Genomic DNA, 21095 nt, shown 5'->3' on the forward strand with positions numbered 1-21095 from the left:
TATACAAATCATCCACAAAACTGTTCGCAACTTAGCCCTGCCATACGAGCCCAATCTTGTAATTTTTTATGCTGCCCCAATTTGCTTTTAATTGGCCAACGAGAATTGCTCAATATCAAGTTTTCCTTTGTTTTTAGGTCGCCTGGTGTCGATTATGTAAAGTCCTCGCTCGCATATGAAAAACCAGCCGATATGAGTGGCCGCTCGTTTGACAGACTAACTGAGTGACTGCCTCAACTGAAGCAAGTCAGACTTCATACGAGTATTCAGTATCTGTACATATGACTCGATAGGCGGGGACACCCTAGATATAGTGGCTTATAAAGAGGGGAAAACAGAAACAAAGCAATTAAAAAGGCATCAACACACTGCAAACAAAAAGTATGCAGAAACAAGTTCACAACGAACGACATGGACGCCAGGTCCCAAATTGAAATTGGAATACTTGTAGGAATCTGGCGAGGATCACAGGAGTCGCAGCTGGAGCTGGAGTTGGAGCTGGAGCTGGAGCTGGAAAAGCCGTATCCAAAGCGTGTGGCCGGCATCTGGAAAATGTTCGTTAATTGCACAAAATAAAACTCTGCCATTGTCACAGCTCGGGACTTTTACTTCGGCGGGCATTGGCAATCGAACATTGGACTTCCTGTGCCTCATCAAAACAGAGAGACATGCAACATGGAATCGGCTTTTGTTGTTTCGCTTGGTTTTCCTCTAATGATTAATTGACTTTTGCACCCAAAACACGTTCGATCTTTGTTTGATCTTTGCTTCCTTTGGCGGCCACCTCGCCAGCTCCAGCTCCTGGCTGCTCTTACTTAGTTGCTCCTAACTGCTGCTGCTCCTCGCAAGCCATTTTTCGTCGTCTTTATTCAATTGGAAAATTGCTCTTTTAATTTCCACCGACATTTCAGGCGGATCGTGTTTGGTATAAATATTTATGCATTTTTCCAAATGTGCATCTGTGCAACCGTTTTTCGCCGAGCGATGGCAGCGTGAGTGAAATTGGATATCAACTCCTTCTTACTGAACCCAAGATGATATTTAAACCGTTTTAAATGTAACATTTATTGTTAAGCTTGCTTATGATTTCCTCCACTTCCTTCCCGCGTGTCACGAACCCACCTCCTGGCGAACTCACTTAGCTCATGGTTTATGACGTTTATCACGGAGTCGTTTGTTTCGGGACTCCAGAGTTGGAAGCCAAAAGAGTCATGTGTGTTTTGTGTGGCTGGTTTGCTTTGGTTGCCGCGACTGCGACTGCGACTGCAGTCGTTTGTTTCGGCTCGTTCGTGTGATTAATTTATTGTTCAATACAATTGCGTATGAATTATTGAGATAGCGTCAGAAAATGACATGCAACGGCCGCCGACGTCGCCGCCTCATGTGTCTTACCAAATACCCCCGCCACTCTCCTCCCTCCTCAGTAGATCTCATTGTCTGATCTCAAGGCTGGGAAAAGTGTGTACGTGCCCGCCGAACTATTGAACAGAGAAGAAAGAAACCAAAAGCCCCGAAAAGTGCATTTCATAAATGCATCTAGCAGATACTAGATACTCGAACTAGGAGTTCGCATTGTGTGTGCTTTGCTTTTCCATATCGCACTCGCCACTTTCACATTGGGTGAAACCAATGGCCGAAAGTGTAACTCTCAACGCTTAATCATGGGGGTTAAGGTTACCTTTTGAGTCACAGCCCGAACTTGAGATGGAGTTCACGTGATTAGTGCGGTGAAATCGCTTCAAATGAACTGCATCTGGGTCAGGTGGTTGGGTGTGTGTCCCACCCCCACAGAAAACTTCTTCCTGCTCAACAGCTGCACAAATATACTATACTCCACTTCCATTCAAGGCTCTGCTCACGTGTGTATGTCCTTCCTGAATGTCAATGTTGGGCAAAGACCCCCGCCATCTAGAATTAAGGTTTCGTTTGTGAACTCTCCTTTTTATGGATCTCTGACATGCGAACTATGTGAACTTTTACACTGCCAAACAGCGTGTGTTTCATACTTAAGGTTAAGCTCAAATGGGAACAATTTTGAGTGATCTACAAAAGGTTTTCATTGAGTGTTACTTATTGGTTCAAAGATTTTGTTTTATCTTTAAAATAAACTATACAATGCCCTTATTTTGAAACGAGTAAAGCCTCTAAGAAGGGTATCTTAAACTCTGTGTACAGTGCATTCTGCGAAGTTCGCGGCCATCGCGTGTTTGAGCCAAGTTTAAAAAACGAAAACACGAAAAAGAAGCCGGCGGCGGCGACTTTTGTTTTGCAGCTCTGTTGCTGTTGCTATTGTTGTTTTTCGATGGCACTGATGTTTGTATGTTTCTTGTATGTGTCTCGTATGTTTCGTACCCCCTAAAATTAGCCGGTTAAAGGTGGTGGTGGGCAGACGTTGAATTTTAATTAGCAGCACTTGTGTCTGGCCGCAGCGGTGGGCGTGGCCCGCCCATAAATACTGTAAATACGAATGTGAGCGAAAATTTAACACATTTCCAAAGCACCAGCGAGGACGGCGTGCTGAAAGAGACCTTTTATAATTACGGAAAAAATTAAACCCCTTTTATTGGCGGTTTTGCATTTTGCAATCGGCGCACCAACGTTCAACGACCTGCCGCCAGGTGGCGCCTCGGACAGTGTCTCTTTTAGCTCTTCGTGCAATTTGCATTGTTAATTTTGCATTTTTGGTTTTTTGTTTCTTTGCCTCCCAATGGTAATTAAATAGTCATAAATCAGACAACCGCAGCGAAATTGAACAGCAAACCGTTTGGCATGCGAGGGCGGCATTCGATTGAAAGTATTTCAAATTGCACTTAATGACACTTGTACGAAGTAAAATGTACAAAATAAATTGGATGATGCGGTGGAAAGCGTTTGCAAGCGCTTTTTACTAGAAAACTGGTGAAACTCTCAAATGAATTGTTCACTTTGCATTCCATTTACAAGTAATTCCCTCTTTGTTAAGCAACACACATTCCCTGCTAAGTTTCCCCGCCCAAGAAAGATTATGAAAATGTGACATGGCGCTGAGCAAACAACTCTCCCAATGCCGTTTCCCAAATCCAACGCCCAAGTCATTTGCATCTCGCTTTTCGGCCCCGGGGCTCGACAGTCTCCATTAAGAATGCAATTTGCAAAAGATCACCAGTAACCACCAGCAGCAAGATCACCGGACCAAGGAAAAAGCACAAACCACCGCCAATCTGCACCACCAAAAATGTGAGTGAGTAGCCGCAGGTTCCGTTCCTGTGCGGAAAGCCACTTGACAAGTTGTTTTATTAATTTGTCAAGAGTTTTTGGCCTGATGGGTGAAATTCGTGGCCCCAGAGGAGGAGATGCGAAGATGGCAGGTGAAAATTAGAGAATCACCAAGAAGCTCAAGCTGGCGGAGGGAAAAGCGACAAAAATCTGCAGGAAAAGTAAGTCAAATTGTGCGTATGCAAAGAGCTTGAAGTACGAGGTTTTCTCCTGGCTTTCTTCAGTTTTCCATTAGCCTAAATCTGTATGTTTTATTTATTGTTTAATTAACTTTTCCTTCTCACCTAAATAGGTGGTCTTCAAAGGATGAGTAATATTGATTAGCATAATATGAGTTATTGACATTGCTTTGAAAAGGCGTCTCCGTTTGGAAACACAATCTTTTCCAGAAAGGTCAAAGTTGGTCAAAGTTAAATGGTTTTGCATGCTTCATGTTAATATTTTTGTGACACTTTTATGGCACTTTTCATAAACTGGCGCCAAAAGCTGATGTGTGTGGGCTTTCTTTTGGCTGCGAAATTACATGTGATAAATTTCATTTCAAATCTCGCATTTGTTTTTTCAAGGCGGACAGGACAAGGAGACGACCGCTGTCCGCGGTCCAGTGACAGTAGCCATCGCCAGACCGCCCACTGCATCCTCCCCCGTTGGTGCAGTTGCAACTTGCAGCTTGCCACATCGCATGCTGCTTCTGTTTCCACGCCGGCGACAAGTGAATGTTGCCTCAGAGGAGACGGAGGAGACAGAGCCAAACACCCGCATTGATTTTTGGCCCCGACTTTTACGCCATCAACTAGTCTGATTCCGAATGCAAACTGCAACTCCCACCTGCTCTTTTCCGCGAGTCTGGCGTTTTGGTTTTGTTTTTGTTTTTGGTTTTCGTTTTCATTTCCATTTCCATTCCAGTGGACTCTCTCTGCGGACGGGCGGCTTTAATGAGTTGATTTCTGTCTCGTTTGGAAAATTGCAGTCGCCGTCTGGGGCTCAAACTCCAAGGTGAAAAGTCCGCCGTTGTTTGAGGAGGTTAGGTTAATGCTGATGTTAATGACGTTTTTAAGCGACATGACGTGATGCTGCGACTGCTGCTAGTTGCTGGTTGCAGGTTGCAGGTTGCTAGTTGTGATTGCTGATGTAGCTGCCGCTACTGTAAGGCAATTTTAATTAATTTAACTGATTGTTTCGATGCGATGGCAGACCCTCAGCCAGACCACTGACAAATGATTAACATGGCTGCCGATTACCATCGCAAGCGATCGACAGTCCAATCAATAAGACCTTCTGAACTCAGCTAATTACTTCGAAAACTTTGCATTTCGCATTTAGCTATGGACATAAAACAGTTAGTCTTTGGGATTAGGAAAAAGTAACTGCCTTTTAATCACTTTGTTTCTTGCACAAAATAAACAAATCTTGGGAGAAAGGGATTGCAGGCAAGGTTTAATCAATTTTGTTTGAATATGCAAACAGGATACCCATCACCCATCACCACCACTCGCAAGTTTTGCTGCGCATGGGAAAACTTGAATGGTTTCATATGACGCTTAGCACCACTGATTGGTGTATTGGTGTGTTGGTGTTTTGGTGAACTGGTGTATTCCTTCCTGGAAAATGCATTAAAGCAAAGTCAGAGTCATTGGTCGCGTCCCTTCTCCTTTTCATATCAATGTCTGAATGTCATGAGCTGACAGCTGGCAAAAGTCTCTGCCCGCCTCCTTGGAAAATAAAATGCATTGTCAGAGAGTGTCGACTAATTTTTATTGATTTTGGCTTTGCATGCACTTGTTTGCCGCAACTTGAATAAAACATGAATGGTTTTCCCTTTGCCCACTTCAACGGCCGTTGGTTGATGTATAAACATGAAAATGCTCGCCATTTATTGCCATGGTAAATGGAAAATACTGTTTATTGTTGATCGAATTTCTGTGTTTTTGCGATTATAAATATCAGTATTTTGATCGTAACATTCGAAATATTGCTCCAAATAAGGAATGTCATACCTTGTTGAGTTCGTAATTAAATTTCTAATCAAACTGTGTTTTCCAAAAAAAATAAAATTTTTTTTCACATTTTTTGCAATTTTTGATGATGTTACCCCTTACAAAAAATGCGAAAAAATGGCCAAAAATTAATTTAATAGAGTCGGTCAAAAAGTGATTTGCTTAGTTAGTATTGGTAATTAGGAGTACAAAAATGTAATTCTTTTAAGTTTCTGACCATTTTTAGCCAAGTTATACCGAAAATACCAATCGTAAATATTGAAATTTTGTCAAAAATCGATTTTTTGTTTTTTGCGACTATAAATATCAGTATTTTAACCACAGCATTCGAAATAGTGCTCCGAATACAGAATGTCATAGCTCGTTGAGTTCGTAATTAAATTTCCAATCGAACTGTGTTTACAACATAAAATTTTATTTTCTTCTAATTTTTTGCAATTTTTTTATGATAATTTGGATTATTGCTGAAAATTGAGTTTAGAACCAACCTTGGACCTACATGAACTTGATCCCCTTTCCCCGTTTTTCTCCTTTCACAATCATCTTTCTCTTGCCTGGGGAATATCTACCCAAAACTAATTACACGCTTTAATCTGAGGGGGGCGTGCTTTTCCACCCCATTCTCCGCCGGTTTTTCCTGCACCATTAGTCAGCTGTTTTGGGCGCGTAAATGCAGTCATGGATACGATTTTCCTCTTCTGTTTTTCCTCGCCGCTATTATGAGTATCTAAAGTGCAGTGCGAATGCACTTATCATCTCTGTTTTCCTAACGGTTCCATAATATGGAGCGGCGGCCGGAAAAGTGGGCGTGGCAGAATGCAAACACCCCCAGCATTCAATTAGAACTCGATTTTTGATCGATAAACGCGGAGTAGGAGGTGCGACCGTGGCAGAACTTTAATTGCTTAATTTCGAAAATCAATTTGAGGTGTGGCCTGATAGGAAAAATTAATGGCTCCATTTGGTGCTGAGAAAATGACCTAGTATATTGATGTCTTATTATTAAACTGCTTAATATTGACACTGAAAGGCTTGCTGGGGTTTGATCAAAGGTTTTTTTTCCCGTTCAACTATTTACAGCAAACGTTCATTATGTATTTGAAGTGTACGAATTTATTCTCCCCTTTATGTTATTTATGTTACATAGAACGCTGTTTATCATTTAGCTCATATAATTTATTCAGGAAAAGATTTGGTGCTTACAAACAGAAATCCATCTCAAAACCTCTAACTGGAAGTGCTAATGATGCAACGAATCTTTTCGCCCGATCTCCGCGATGGGCTCACGATAAACTTATCAAAATGCATTTGTCTCACGTGTTCCTCTAATTAATTGTAAGCCCAGCCAACCTTTGCCGCCACAGATTATTTATAATGCCCAAGAGCTCCCACATTTAACATTTATAAGACCCGAACCCTTTTGCGCTCCATTTCGCAGCGGATTGAGTAAGCCGGTGGAGGTTCGGTGTTAACTGGGTCAATTGGAAAGTCGGTTCGTTATCTGTGGAGCTCTTATTTTTCGGTTGGCTCATATCTGCAATCGGAAAGTGCGTGTCGGCCAGTGGAGTCAAGTGTAGTGGAGTGTTGGACTGAACTTGTGGGCAGACAGGTACGAGGTAAGTGCGTTAAGGGGGGAATGAGGAAACACAGTCGGGTTGATGAATGGACTTGGTTTACTTGGGAACAGGTTGCAGGCTGCCATCGGCAGAGGGGCAGGAAGGAAAACCGATTTCGTTCTGGGTGTGAACAGAGTTCCAAGAAATTGAATTATACGAGTACACCAGAACTCGGAACGCGAAAGTTTCCTGCAAATTCCATAAAGCCGAAAGTAGTAATCAAACATAATAAAAGAGCCGTTTTCTCCAAGCTAAGTTATGTGAATTTCTCTAGATATGTTCTTCGATGCACTAAGTACAATATTAGTACAATATACAGGCAAACGCAGTTACATTTCTACATTTAACAATGTTTCTATTCAAACTATTCCTTTGCACCATCTTCACTCATTGCCTTCCAGTTACAAAGCACCCACAAGAAACAAAATTTCGAACGACTCAAAGCCAAACCCATTAAAATGATAGTACAACGATATCCGAGCTTGACTTTGGTAATGAAATATTCAAATGACAACCAACCGAGTTGAGCAAGACCTCAGAGCATAGGAAAATATTTCAATTTTTAATGCTAATTGCGTGCCAAGAGCATTGGACAGCCAAAGCGGAACGACCCTGAGTGGAACCCATGAGTTTCATATCGAATATCGAATATTGATTGAGTTGGGAGTCTTAGCCTGCAATTGGGCAAAGTATATGAGAAACATAGGATTTATGGAGAAAATTGGATACTTGAAATTAAGTAAAATTAAAATTAAATTGTTTGCATGCAACTCTACTCTCTTGCAATTAATGATGGCGATTCAATTGAAATATATTTCAAGAACACTGAACGTTAAACCAGTTATAGATTGCATTTCTACCAGCTAGATATCAAAATAGATTTTGATAGATATCAATCGAGCAAGGGGCCATATTAGAGTGCAACATTTTGTTGATTGTCGAGGGAAGGAGGACAACTGCTGGAAAAGCGGGGGCGTGCGTGCCACTGCTCAATGAGAGAGTATATACAGAATAGCAGATGGACGGACCCCGCATGGAGTGGCCAAACATAAATAAAAATTTAACAGAGTTGTGACAGTTAACAAACGGAAAGTGCAGTGGCCATTGAGGAGGGCGATTGTAGAGGGGTTTTTCTATGAGTGGAGGAGCGCCACAAGTGACCATTAAAAGCAATTGAGGCGCCGCAACAAATAAACGAAAAGTGCACAGAGAAGCCATGAGTGAAGCCACCGCTTGATGTCTCCATTGAAGTAGCGAAGTCCGCGTGGGCTTTTCCCCATCAACGAATTTCCCAAAAACGGACAGTGCAAACCCTGCAGCTTAAGGTTAAAGGCTCACTCCATTTGCCCACCTTCGGTTCCCCTCTTCAGCTCCCCTCGGATTTGCATCCTGGGATTTTTCCCATAGCTGCTGGCCGCCAAAAGGAAATTAATTTATATGAAAAACAATTTTCTGCGCTGGCCAAGTTTTGTGTTTTTGGGGCCATGGGAAGCAGGAAAAGCTGCATTGCGTGGAGTTTTTCTACTCGCTATTTTCCTTATTTTCTTTTCATTTCTTTTTAAGTTTTTGTAATGTTTCACGATGCACATTGTTTGGCAGAAATGTTTTTGCTGGCTGCTCGTGTTTAGTTTTTATAATGAATTTGTTAGCTGCTTCTTAATGTTTAATTTGATATTGTTTTCGCTGTCTTTCTGCTATTTTTGCAAACTGGTTTGCGGCTAATTGAGACATAACTGTTGTTTTTGATGCACTTAACATTTTTCTTGGGAATCATGTCAGTTGGCTAGGCAGCAAAAGAGGCGGCAAACTCGGGGGAGTGGCCTGGATTGGTTTGCAGTTGCTTCCTTGAGTTGTTGGGATGTTACCAACAACGCAGCACGCACGCACAATAAGGCCACAAAAGGGGAGTTGGAAAAGTGGGCGGGGCGTGGTTGTGGGTTGAGGGCGTGGCTGTGCAGCAGTAATGGGAACCAGGGAGCATTGCACAAAAATGCATTAATTTTTTCAGCATTGTTTGTTAATATGAGAAGAGATTTGCTCTGTTTTAAAAAGGGTCGGAAACTTCCCAAATAATTACATCTATAAATAAATTCAATTCTTGAGGGAAATCAACTGAAAAGAGAAACAAAGTTACACATAGCAGTGTATGAAGCACTCACTTCTTGTACATTCCACAGTTTAATCCAATTAGTCATCATCCTGTGGAACCAGTTTCTCTTAACTTCTCTGATAAATTCCTCATTAATCTTTCAGCAATTCCTATATGAGAACGCACCCGTTTCTTATCCGACGACATGCACAATATTTGTATGGACTGTACTTCAAGTTTCCACACAACATACAAATATATATGCGGGTTGTGATAATCTTTTTTATTCCCCCTCGTTTGCTTTAATTACGCTGAATTGTGAGCTGTCAACATATCAAATGTTTCCTTCCATTTGTTTATTTTTAAAGTTGCTTGCTTTTGTAGCTTTTTTGCTTCTCTTTGGATTGAACACGACAAACTCAAAGTTCTGACATCATGTTCGCAGTTCGCAGATAGGTTCCCAGGGTTCCAATTAAATTCAGGGAGTGCCCTCAATCCCGTTGCTCAATGCCCAAACGAACTGCAAACAAACTCCACTCGAAAAATCATATTAAATTGTATTAGCAAATTTATTGCATTTAAGCCAAAGACATGACATCGTATTTTTGGGGCCAAAGGGGGAGCAAACCACGCACAGGAAAACAAGCCGGCGAAAACACACCTACAAACGAGGCTTAAAGGGGTTTTGGTGAATTTGGTGGGACATCGGGTTGGAAAAATCGCAGGAGAGCTGGCAGAAATGTCAAATTGGCAGACAAAACAGTTACCAAATTTGAATGGCAGCGCGGGAGGGGGCGGGCGAATGATTGAATGAGCGACTGACTGAATGAATGAATGCATGATTGAGTGCTTGAGTGAGTGTCTGCCTGCCTAGCCTCCTCTCCTCCAACGAACCCACAACCCCCACCCACCGATGCAAATGCTTTCAAGTCGTTTGCCAATGCAATTGCAATTGGCAAACAAGGAAGCAAAACGAGCTGCTGTCAATTCAAAATGATCCGCACAGACAGTGAAAATGAAAATAAAAAACAAAATTATCCAGGGGTTCCGAGGAGCGGGCCTATCGCCGGCAAGAAGCAGAATCCTCTGCCGCCCAGGCGACGCCACACAAAGAAAATACTAGGAAGTCGTGGCAGCAACACCGAATATGTGGATACCCTCTTAAGCTGCTAGATTATAGGGCATCCATTTTAAATAGATATAGATAACTATAACTGGCTTTATATGATCCCAGATAATATTTATTTTTGCCTATCGTAAGAATGATAAGAATCCAAAGGACTCTTTCAAAGAGTATCTAAGGCAAACACGAACACGCCAAGAAATTAATGAAAATGCAAATGGGAAGCCACAGCCGAGGAAAAGCGGGAAAACTGTTCGATTCGCAAATAGCGTTGAATTGTTCAGGTGGCCCAACTCAACACTGTCTGCTTGGGTTTGGTGTGGTCTGGTTTGCTTATGGTCTTGGTGTGGCTCAGTGGGTCAACGAACTATCCACGGACCACACCTCATCCAAACCCTTTTGGGTTTGACCCAGCGACTTTGATAAACGATTCGAGGCGATTTCATAACTGACCCTGACACGCCCCGCAGAAAGAGAGCGAAACAGCCCTAATGATCTCTAATTAATTTGATTCAGGGGATTACCTTTTGGAGCTATTTTCTGTTTGATAAATTGTCGAGATCGGTTTGCCTAATGGGGGATAACTGAAGGAATTTGTAAGGAATGTTGCAAACGCCCAAGCACACAGAGGCAAAACTACCTTTAAATATGAAAACATTTTCACAGATATAGGAAAACCTCGATTCATTTATGATTTTCTGATTTCGCACAGAAGTCTTTGAGTTCGCTGTCACTTGAAAGTTCATTCTGTGCTGGAGGAATACGCTTTGAGTTCATTTACCAGCGAACGGGATAGACGAACACGAACTCAGAATTGCAATAGATTGTCTCTGGATGCAGTTCTGCTGCCTAATTTTACACCATTTTATGATCAACTTTATACGAGACTAATTAAGAAAAATATGTCTGTAATTTCAGATTTCAAGACAAATAAACGGGAGGGGGGCGAAAATTGAGCAGCAGGCCATGCTGTTCTTCGCATCCTGCCCCTTAGTCGAAAATGCGGAGCTACTGGAAAGATCTTTGGCGAGTACTGGAGTCCCTCACCGACCCACCTAAAAGGTCAGAGGACAACGTTTTGATGAGCGTTTCCCGAAGTCGTTTGAGCCTGCTGACCCAATTGAGTCTGCGAAGCGAACCACGAGGTTCCCGATTTGTGATTCCATCCACGAGTCGCCATGTGAGCTTCTCGCCCAGCACTTTGGAGCACCTGGAAACCAGAGAGGCGGTGAGGCAGGCGGAAACATCGGCCTTCCAGAATTTCGTACGGGAGATGTACGAGAGCTACTACCAACTATTACTCTCACAGGAGAGAGAACTACATGGCTTTCGGCCAGAAGAACAGCTGGCCACCCGAAGGCTGGGCCTCAAGGACCTCGTGCGACTCCAGCGAGTGGCCAGTGATCTGTGGAAGCGAATGGACAGGCAGCGGAAGCAGCACTACAAGGATCTGGCCATGATGGCACTGCATCGCCGCTGCTTGCGACTGCCCCCCGATCCGCATCGCATGCCACCACATCTCAAAGGATTCAAGAAGCTCAGGAATTATAGATCTTGTTTGTATCCCTAATCCCTAAATTAAGTGCATTTCTTCGGATTATTAAATAATATTGAAGTGGTAACAAGCCTTTATGTTTGTTTTTATATATTTTGAATAACTAGCTAGCAAACTTTGAATATTTGAATCAATCCAAAGCATTTTAGCTATGTAATGCTTCCTACACTCCGTAGATGGATCAAGACTGTCCGCATCTGCATACGATTAGCATACGGATTACTGTGTCCATATCCGGCCTACGTGTGCATAATTATGCATTAGATGCCATCTAATCCGCCTGCGCGGAAATGCAAAGGGAAATCACATTACTGACCGGGAAATCAGCGGGGGTAGTTTAGGAAATAGTTAACTTAACGAGTTAAATGGAGGAATGCCTAGTGTTTCTGCTTACGTCATATTATTCCATATGAGATATATCATTTTCAACTTACCTGTAAAGAAAGAAATAAAAAAGATTAATATAAAAGTTAAAAAGTGTAGTTTTATAAATATTTCGAATATTCTTACAAAGTTCCTCTAACCAGAATGATACTTTATCTTGACGGATTAGACATTCTCCACTAAATGTTTTCTTAATCGACTAAATAGCTCCACCAGCCCAACACAACCTATAAATAAACCTGATTTCCCCTAGGAATTCGCCACCTCAACTCGCTTCCCCGAATCCTCACACATCCACACATCCATCCACACCTAAAACGAGGCCAAAAGCAAAGACCAAATCGAAACCACTGCACATTGAGGCAACTTCCAACTCTTGGAGAATTTAATTGCATTTTCTGGGCGAGATCGGTGGGCGGGTGGCGATCAGGGGGCGTGGCAAAGAGCACATTTGTTCACACATTTCGACGAAGCGAAGGCGCCACTCGTTGGTGTGACATTTTTGTGACATTTTGAATGGAGCATTTGTTATTCCCACCGAATACACAGAAAATTTCATCTAAAGAGGTCAGCTATGTGCTGTTACCGAGAAGAGGAAAAAAAGCAAAAGTTCTCCACATAAATCGCTTCCTTATCGGGCAGTTTTCTCGGTTTTCTGTTTTTCCCTGTTTTCTCTGTTTCGGTAACCCAAAATCCCCATTCGAGGACCCCGCCCTGGTGTCCTACTTATGCAACCGATGCTTTCCCAAAAATATTTCAGAAACAAGTGATTTCAACAAGGCCGCAGGCTAAGGGCCTGACCGACGATTTCGATGAACGACCGATCGATGGATCGCTGCATCGATTGGCTTTCCCCTCCTTTCAGATACCTAGATATTTGCATTGGCCCCGAGTTAAAAACGAGCATTTGTTTTAACGATTATGCGCTGCTGCCCCTGCACTCGACCAACATTTCCACGTTTTATGACAGCGGCCTAGCAATTAGTGCTTGCCATTTATGGCTCACACGATCGCGAGGAGGAAAAGCTGGGAAATCTGGGAAAGTCTGGGGAAACCTCAAAGAAACCGTTACGCAATCTACGAGATAAAGCTCAGAATTTATGCCTTGCGATGACGCCGCGCTCTTCAGTCACTAACTACTAACTACATGGAATGGATCATGTGCTAAGTGCTCGTCATTATCCCGGCTAAGCCATCTGGATTCTGTGACAAGTGCAGGTAATTGAGTATCGCCTCCAGGGAGGAGCTCAGAGTACTCCGCGCTGATGGCTTCGGATTCAGGCTGGGGAATGGGGAATGGGGAAAAGCCCAAGAACGAGTGAAAGATGGGGCGATAACTTGCAGCAGGTTTATGTTCTTGCGCGTCGAGAATCGCCAATGTGAAAGTAAACTTGGGTTGCCGCTGGAGTGCAGTAGTGGATGCTTGTGAGTTTAGGAGGAATGCAAATGTGGCCAAATAGCGCTGTTAAATATTTACTGCTCTTTCATTAACGCGACACTAGGATTTATTGAAATGCTTACTTTTATTTAACGAGTGTTTCATTTGGGCATAGCTATAATGCCAATAATTACAAATAACTACCTCTGAGATTCCACCCGTTCTTGAAGAGTATCCAAGAGTAGCAGAGAATGGGCCAAGCCCATGCGACACGTTTAAGTGCAGAAGTCGGCTGATGGATTGATGTGGCTTCACGTGTGTCAGCGGCAAAGGCGGCACCACCGAAACCACGAAACCACAAGATACGAACTAAAACAGCGTCAAATGCAGATACAAATACTCAGATACGAGTGCAAAGAGAACTGCCAGTTGGGGCAAATGTTCTGTGGGTGAGTCACCGCCCAGTTCGAAACTAGTCATACCCTGGATTGCTCCTGCCCCTCAGCCACTCAGTCACCACTCACCACCCCCCTCTCTAAACGTCACCCTCTGTGAATAAGCACGAAATTGCTAAAACCGCATTGAAAACAGCAAGGAATACACAGGAAATGATAAATGTACGCAATAACTACTCGTTCTTGAGCGAACAAATGTATTATTCACTTAATATTTATGAATAAGAATGAATAAGAATCTTTATATTTTGTCAACAAACCTAAATGTTAGTATTTGATCTATTCTTTGTAGAGCAATCATAATCGAGTGTGTCTTTCTCTCAGTGCACATGAGCAAGAAGAAAACGAAGAGCTCAAGAATGCAAGGAAATGGGGAGGGGTTAGTGGGCTTTCCGCAAGGGGAAGAAGGGAGGGGTGCGGAGTGTCCCTGAAAAATATCGATTTCGCTTGGCTTACGGACGTTGGGCTGCCGCTTCCTCTTCTCAGTTGCTCAGTTGCTCAATTGCTCAGTTTCTCCGCTTCGCAGTGTGTTGGTTTTTGTTTTGCTTGTCGCCTGCTAAGAAGGCATTCACCTCATTTCCCTCGGTGGTCAGAAAAATGCAGCAAACACAAAAAACAACAACTAAAGTGGTCAGAGGATCATTGCATAATGCCCGCTTTTGTACGAGTGTGCGTGCGGAGAAGCTTATCTTCCCTCGGTTTTTTCGGTCGAAAGAGTTTTAGTCCCAACGAATGGAATGCTACTTTTTAACAATTGCAATTTATTACCCTTGAAATTGACTTCTAATATATGCGGGTCTTGGAAACTGCAATGCTTCAAATATTTATGCACACATATTAAAAGAATACTGATTTTTAAGAATTTAATACTACAGTACTTGTATATCAAATTTTAAAGACACAAATCAATAACTGGAAACAAAAGAGTATGTTAAACACCAGTTTGAATATTTCCTCTTGGTTCCCGTTTAACTTTCTTTTCTTGCATGGAGCCATAAAAACATTATTTCGCTGCTAATTTATGATCGCATCTGATTGTACCGATTGATCTCTGGATTGAGATCCGCAGATCGCATTACATGCGAAGTAGTTGCTCATTTCTCATTTATTTTTTGTTTATCGGCCAAAGTAATTTCTGAGCAAACGAAAACTGCCAAAAATCGGCAATAAACTTTCAGCTTCGTAAGTTCTTTTCTTGGTTCTTTTTTTTTATGTTTTTGGTTTAGGTTTTGTAGGTTCCCTCGCTTATCTCCAGAGTGTTTCTTTAATGAGTTTTGGCGCTGTTCTCTTTTTTCCACATCGCAATTGGTCGACTGTAAATTAATGTCACCGAAATGGCAGCCAAACCAATTTGCCAGCGGGGAGGAAAACCGCACGGAGGGAAAACAAGCGACAAGACCGGGCCAAAACCGCTTGTTTGAGCCTCTGACGGATTTCATTTCCCTGCCCCGCCTGCCGATCGCCCCCCCGCGCGTCAATTCGTCAATTGTCAACATTTGTCAGTCCTAATAAGTTTTGCGAATGTTTAGCAAAATCTCAATTTATGCTCATGTTTCTGTGGGGTCTACAGATGGGGAATGGGTATGGGGAATGGGAATGGGAAATGGAGGTTAAGTTTACTGCTTCGGTTTCAGTTGGGTTGGGCTTTTGGACCCATGGGGAGATTTATGTCCGCCTCGGGTTACTTGCGAAAATTATGAGAAAACATTTTGATAAACCCCAAAAAGCTGGCAAAGTATGCAGCTTGTTATTTAATAGTCATAAAACAAATTTTATTAGCTAACTGAATGTCGTTTTTCTCTTATACCGCGAGTAACAACATTGTAGAGTAGAAATTCATTTTGAGGATAGTAATTGAAACGAGTCTGAAGATCGCTTAATTTGCCTGTTAGACACAAGCCGATGAACCACTTTATTCTACATTCTGTAATGGACTTAGCGGGCCTTCTTAGCCCTCCCACACAACTTAACAGCAATCTTCTCCTTCTCGTTTCTTTTCGCTCCTATTACGGCCCATCAGCAATTTTCAATTTACTTTTCAGCTAAATCGAACCAGACAACCACTGAAAGCTAGCCATTATCTCGGCTTAGCACTATCCGAGCTACGTAGGCCAAAAGCACGGCTCTGGACCAAAACAAGATGGACTGCCTCATTTGCTGGATTTATGGACTGCGAATGGACCGAAGACTCATTGTCCTGCCCTGGGGCTCCTCCGTGTGCCATGAAATATGAATGTTGGAACCGTGGAACCGTGGAACATTCGAACCGAGGGACAGGTGACCAGCCGGCCAAGGCAACTCGGAGGATAGACACCCCACCCCACCCCACCCCTTCCTAGAGCCACATTCGCACGTCTGTGCAATTTGCGGCATGCAGCAAACTTTCACATGGCCGCGCAGGCAAATTAACAGGCCCCAAAATAAAAGTATAAATAAATCCACTCCAAAATGTGCCCCACTAAGCGAAACACCCACAAAAATTAAGTCTCCTGCTAAATTCAAATGAAAGTGAAGTGAAGTAAAGTGAAGTGAAGAATTGATGGACACCGTGTTACCTTTCCCAGTACCCAGTGTGTGGGCGCGGCCATTCCAATCCACACACACACACTCCTCCACACACTCAAAGGCACACACATGACAAATGCCTCGGAAAACTGCAGCCCAAGGCTTCCCCACCCAAGACTAAAGAGCTCGCCAATTTAATTTATGAGCCTAGCGATCTCCTTGCGATGACTATCGCCCGACGAAGCGTAACGCCCTCCTGCAATCCCAAAGCGGGCCTAATGCGATTAGTTAGAGGTGGTAGAGCACCTAGATGAAGCGGGTTACCACATGGAAATGTCATCAAACTCATATTATTATAATTAAATAAAATTCAATAGATTCAATAGCTTTGTATCTTTAGATGTGACCCATTTGTTTCCGTTTCTGTTCGTGTCACGCGACCATCCCCAAGCCCGAAACTGTAGCACTTTTATCGAATGCTCAGCTCAGTAAGCGCGATTTCCGATGAGCCACCACGCTCCACCCCACTCCACACATGAGCGGGAGGAAGTCAGGCTGGGTGGGAGGAGCTGGGAGTAGTGTGAGCTGGTGAGGATCGGATCAGATCGGCGGAGGAGGTGGTTGGCACCCGTTTGGGGAGCAGGCTTAAGGACTGCTGGCTGGTTCATTTCGTTATCCGCCATCCGATTTGCTTAATTGCATAAATTTTTATTTGCCATGGCCGATCAAGCATTGCGATATGCAAATCGGGATCTCCGCTGGTCCACAGGAAAATCGCGAGCAGCGAGCGAGATGATGGACGAGGTGGGGCGCAGTGGAAAAGCCGCGCATTAAATCACAAAAACTGAAAATGGTAGTAAGGAAAACCAAGCAGCGACCGTCGACTAGCGACGACTTTCGCTTGAGTCGCAATCAAGCCGAAAATAAACGAAAATTCTTCAGTTGACAGCCAGCCAGCCAGCGAACAAAAAATGCAAAATCAAAGAGATCTTCGGGTGTGCTCAAAAGCCTGAGCTTGTGTGTGGGAATTTCGGAGATTTTCCGACCACATTTTCTTCCTCCTGCAAAGGTCAGTGTGGGACTTTTACTTTTCTCATTTGGCGGCGGCCTTTTCGAGCCGTTTTCCCTGTTCGTTTGTGGCCCATGGCGTTTGCCGTCGGTTTCGGTTCACAGGTTTCAGGTTATTAATGGTTCGCCGGGTAATTAAGAGTACATTTGGTTGTAAACAGTCTGGTCAGGTCAGTCAATCACTTTAAGAGCTATTTCATTGATACCCATATACTCGAAGGCGTTGAAGTGATCGTAAATACCAAGCGAACATGGACCATTGCGCAGATTAAAGTGGTTGGGTTGAGTTGGTCCTGAGGTGTATTTTGTGTCTGTATCATTCATTACAAGATTGTATTTTCCAAACTGAATCTTGGAAACTAGAATGTTAATCTTTTATTAAAATCATAAAAATATTCCCGATTTAGCCTGACCATAAATCACCCTCCAACAATGAACTTTGCCCTTCGATCCCCGATTACGAGTCCCCCGATTCCGATCCGTCCGCACACAATTTGGTTTAATTTCAGGCCCCATCAGATGCATTCCAGCTGAGAACTTTGAAAGCACTTCTTCCAGTCCCTCCCCCCTCTTCCCTGATCACTCTCCACCGCCGACATGGGGAAAATTCCGAGCTGTCAAAAAGGGAAATTGTTGTAAATCAAATCCTTGATTTCCAGAATGGCAACCGGCAAAGGAAGATCGACCCTCCACAATTTGCCAGTGTTTCCATTGCATGTCGCACATGTTTTGAGCACTATTTATAACACCAAGCCCCATTCCCGTGGAGAATTCCCTCCATCAACTCCTCGCTTATCGCGCTGTGGTTCATTAAAGTCGGAGAATCGGAGAATCAGAGAATCGAAGAAGTGGAGCGAGCGAAGAAGGCACAAGAGTGCACAATTAATTCTGGCGGAGAAGAAAGATCTACAAGTTACACAGCCACTTCCAAAGCTGATAATAAAAATTCCTCGAGCGCTTCATCATTTCGAGGCGCTTCTTCATACGGTCTATTCATAGAGTTGTTTTCTAGTCATGATGGAATGGCTTCGGTTCGTATTTATAGATACGCACCGCAGTTGCAGCGCGCCTTTGAAATGTATCTTCCTCTGGCGGATGCATCCCAGCATCTTAGCATCTTAGCGGCCGTGCCTAATTCAAGAATCACCAAGATGCAAGATGCGAGATGCAAGCAAAATGCCGAAAATAGCTAGACTCCAAATAGTCGATCTGGACTTGGCACCAATTCAGAATGCTTTGCGTACATCCCAGATACTTTTGCAAATGCAGCATTCCTGCCAAGTTAATCACCTCAATTATAAGGTGGTCAGGAGTTTGGCTAACAAACTTTTAATTGCGTTGCAGTCGAGTTGCATTTGTATCTTTCATGTCCAAATGATTTGGCTGCAAACATCGTTCAATGCAATTGGCGTTTTGAACTCTTCCTTGGAAAAACCAAGCAAAAACTAACCAAGAGCCACTATGGATCTTTTTAACTACTGAAAGGCGGTAAAGTCATCGCAAATCGCTCCTAATATAGACTGTTAACTTAATAAAAGATTTGAATACCTAGTTCTTAGTCTTGAATTCCACTTTATAATCGTTTTATAGCCTAATGAATTCAAATGGGAGAAGAGTCGGCGGTTAAGAGAATCCCAAACCGCTTAGTGAATAAGTAGTGAATAAGTCAAGCGAGATCTGGGGACCCCGAGACACACCTCTGATTCTCCATCGAGAAACGCTGAAAAATGCGAAACTATTTAAACAACAACATGCGAACCGGTTGCCAATGAATTTGCTGAATAAATTTGGTGTGTTTGTCTACCGAATTCAAGGTTAATTTCAAAAGCAAAATAATCCACGCTGATAGCAACAAATTAGCCTGCCGAACAAAACAAAGAGAATCAGGTTCGTTAGCTGCTGGAAAAGATGGAAATTAATTAGCGACCGGCGATTGCTGGTGATTGACTTCGGCAGCTGACACAGTGGCCAAATAAGATTTTCGTTTACAGATAGTTTGACATAATTTGTGGGCGTGCCTTTCCTACTCCGCCCCCCGAAAAGACAAGCAACAAACAGTTGCATGTTCGTGTGCGTCAAAAGAAGCTGAGGAGAAAAACACCAACTCGATGCGGAAATGCAGATAAAAAATCAAAGAGCGGGGAAAATGTAGAGAAAAACCTTTGGAAAATTAATGAGCTGCAAACAATGCGGACATCGTTAGCTGAAAAAGATATTTTCGGGAAAACTAAAAAGGAGAAGGCAGAAGACAGAAGACGACGCAGCGAGGTCAATATTTGGACACCGAAAATACAGAGAAAAGGAAAAGTTGCGCGCTGGGAAAAGGGAAAGGGGAAAGGGGAAATGCTCATCGCAAGTTGATCAACAAATTGAAAAGACCCCGCTGAGATTCAGATGATTCACGTCAATCAGATGCACATTCCTTTATCGAACGCAATCAAAACAAAATCAAACAGGTGCGGAGTACAATATATACTGTACGATCAGTATGAATTATAAAAAATTAGGTCTGCGATTGAATTGCTTTAAAGCATGCCTTCAGAATCCATTTACGTGGCCACGAAAAACCATTTCCCAATAGGAAAAACCAGACCAAGGCAACAGCTAAAGCAAAAAAGTACCAGGTAAACGATTCGCTTTTCATTTTACACCTTCCACAAAACACAGCCATCCACTGCACCGCTCCCTGACCCTCCTCTCCTTTAACCCTTCATTTTCCGCTGGCTGTAAACAAATCAAAAGGAGGTCAATCCATATTGGCGGAATAAGTGGAACGAGCAGCAATACCCAAGAAGAACCTCAGTTGTTTGGAGATGAAATGTTTACGGAACTTCGACAGGCGCTTGCGAAATGCAAAACAAAGTGAGCTCACTTAGGGAAATCAGATGAAGAGCTCCCTGAAAGATTTCCGCAATAAATTGTGCAATTTCTTGTGGAAAAGTCTATTTAGCGCGGGAACGTTGCGGAATGAATTCGACCATATACGAAACTGTTAATTAAAGGGGGTGGGGTTTGGGGTGGGGAAATCCAGATGAGATCATGCTTTAAAAGCTGCTCAGCGAAGCAAGTGAATCAATGATCAGGAATGCTGTAATTAAACTGGAAATTTTATGTCGGGGGGTGAATATAACAGTATAACAGATAGTAAATTGTATAACAACTTCAAATGCAGGGGATGAATTCCTAGAAGGGTGTGCAGTGGTAAGCATCAGAAATAAGGGCGAATGATGCAAGATAAATAATGAAAGCGTGCCACCGAAGTTATATTAAAAGTGGGTGTGAATAAAATGTCAGTTACAAAATGTTTATATTTGTTTTAGAAGGACCTTTCCTCGTCAAAGAGAGAATATAATACCTTGAACTAAGGTTACTATTTATTCTGTACTGCTTTCTAATAACCTACAACTATTATGCAGTTAAGAACCCCAAATGATCATGAATTCATGTACTTTTGAAGTTTCCTACCCAAATTAGTTCCAAAATGAGCAAACAAAGCACAATAAGTGTGGAGATGATCGGGCAAAAGTTTGAACGCCGACTTATTTCACTTTTAGAGAACAAGAGCTGAAAGAATTTTCCTGACCTTAATTTGGCTTACAAAAAATGTGAGGAAAACAGTTAGAGGAAAGTGGAATTACACCCAATTGTGTTGAGCGAAATCGAGCATTAG

General features: G+C 42.8%; 2 protein-coding genes across 5 annotated transcripts in view; one reads left to right on the plus strand and one right to left on the minus strand.

Moving 5' to 3' along the window:
• The window catches only part of LOC6532237, a 111199-nt gene that overhangs the window by 87602 nt on the left and 2502 nt on the right, over positions 1-21095 (minus strand). The window lies entirely within an intron of this gene.
• On the plus strand, positions 10850-11702 carry LOC6532239. The gene has a single exon (XM_002092976.3). It carries the CDS (start codon positions 11081-11083, stop codon positions 11648-11650), a length of 570 nt encoding a protein of 189 aa, XP_002093012.1. The 5' UTR covers positions 10850-11080; the 3' UTR covers positions 11651-11702.

Source organism: Drosophila yakuba, chromosome 3L (assembly GCF_016746365.2).
Source record: "Drosophila yakuba strain Tai18E2 chromosome 3L, Prin_Dyak_Tai18E2_2.1, whole genome shotgun sequence".
Lineage (NCBI taxonomy): Eukaryota > Metazoa > Arthropoda > Insecta > Diptera > Drosophilidae > Drosophila > Drosophila yakuba.

Coding starts and splice junctions, on each gene's coding strand:
- LOC6532239 (XM_002092976.3), top strand. CDS start 11,081: ATGCGGAGCTACTGGAAAGATCTTTGGCGAGTACTGGAGTCCCTCACC.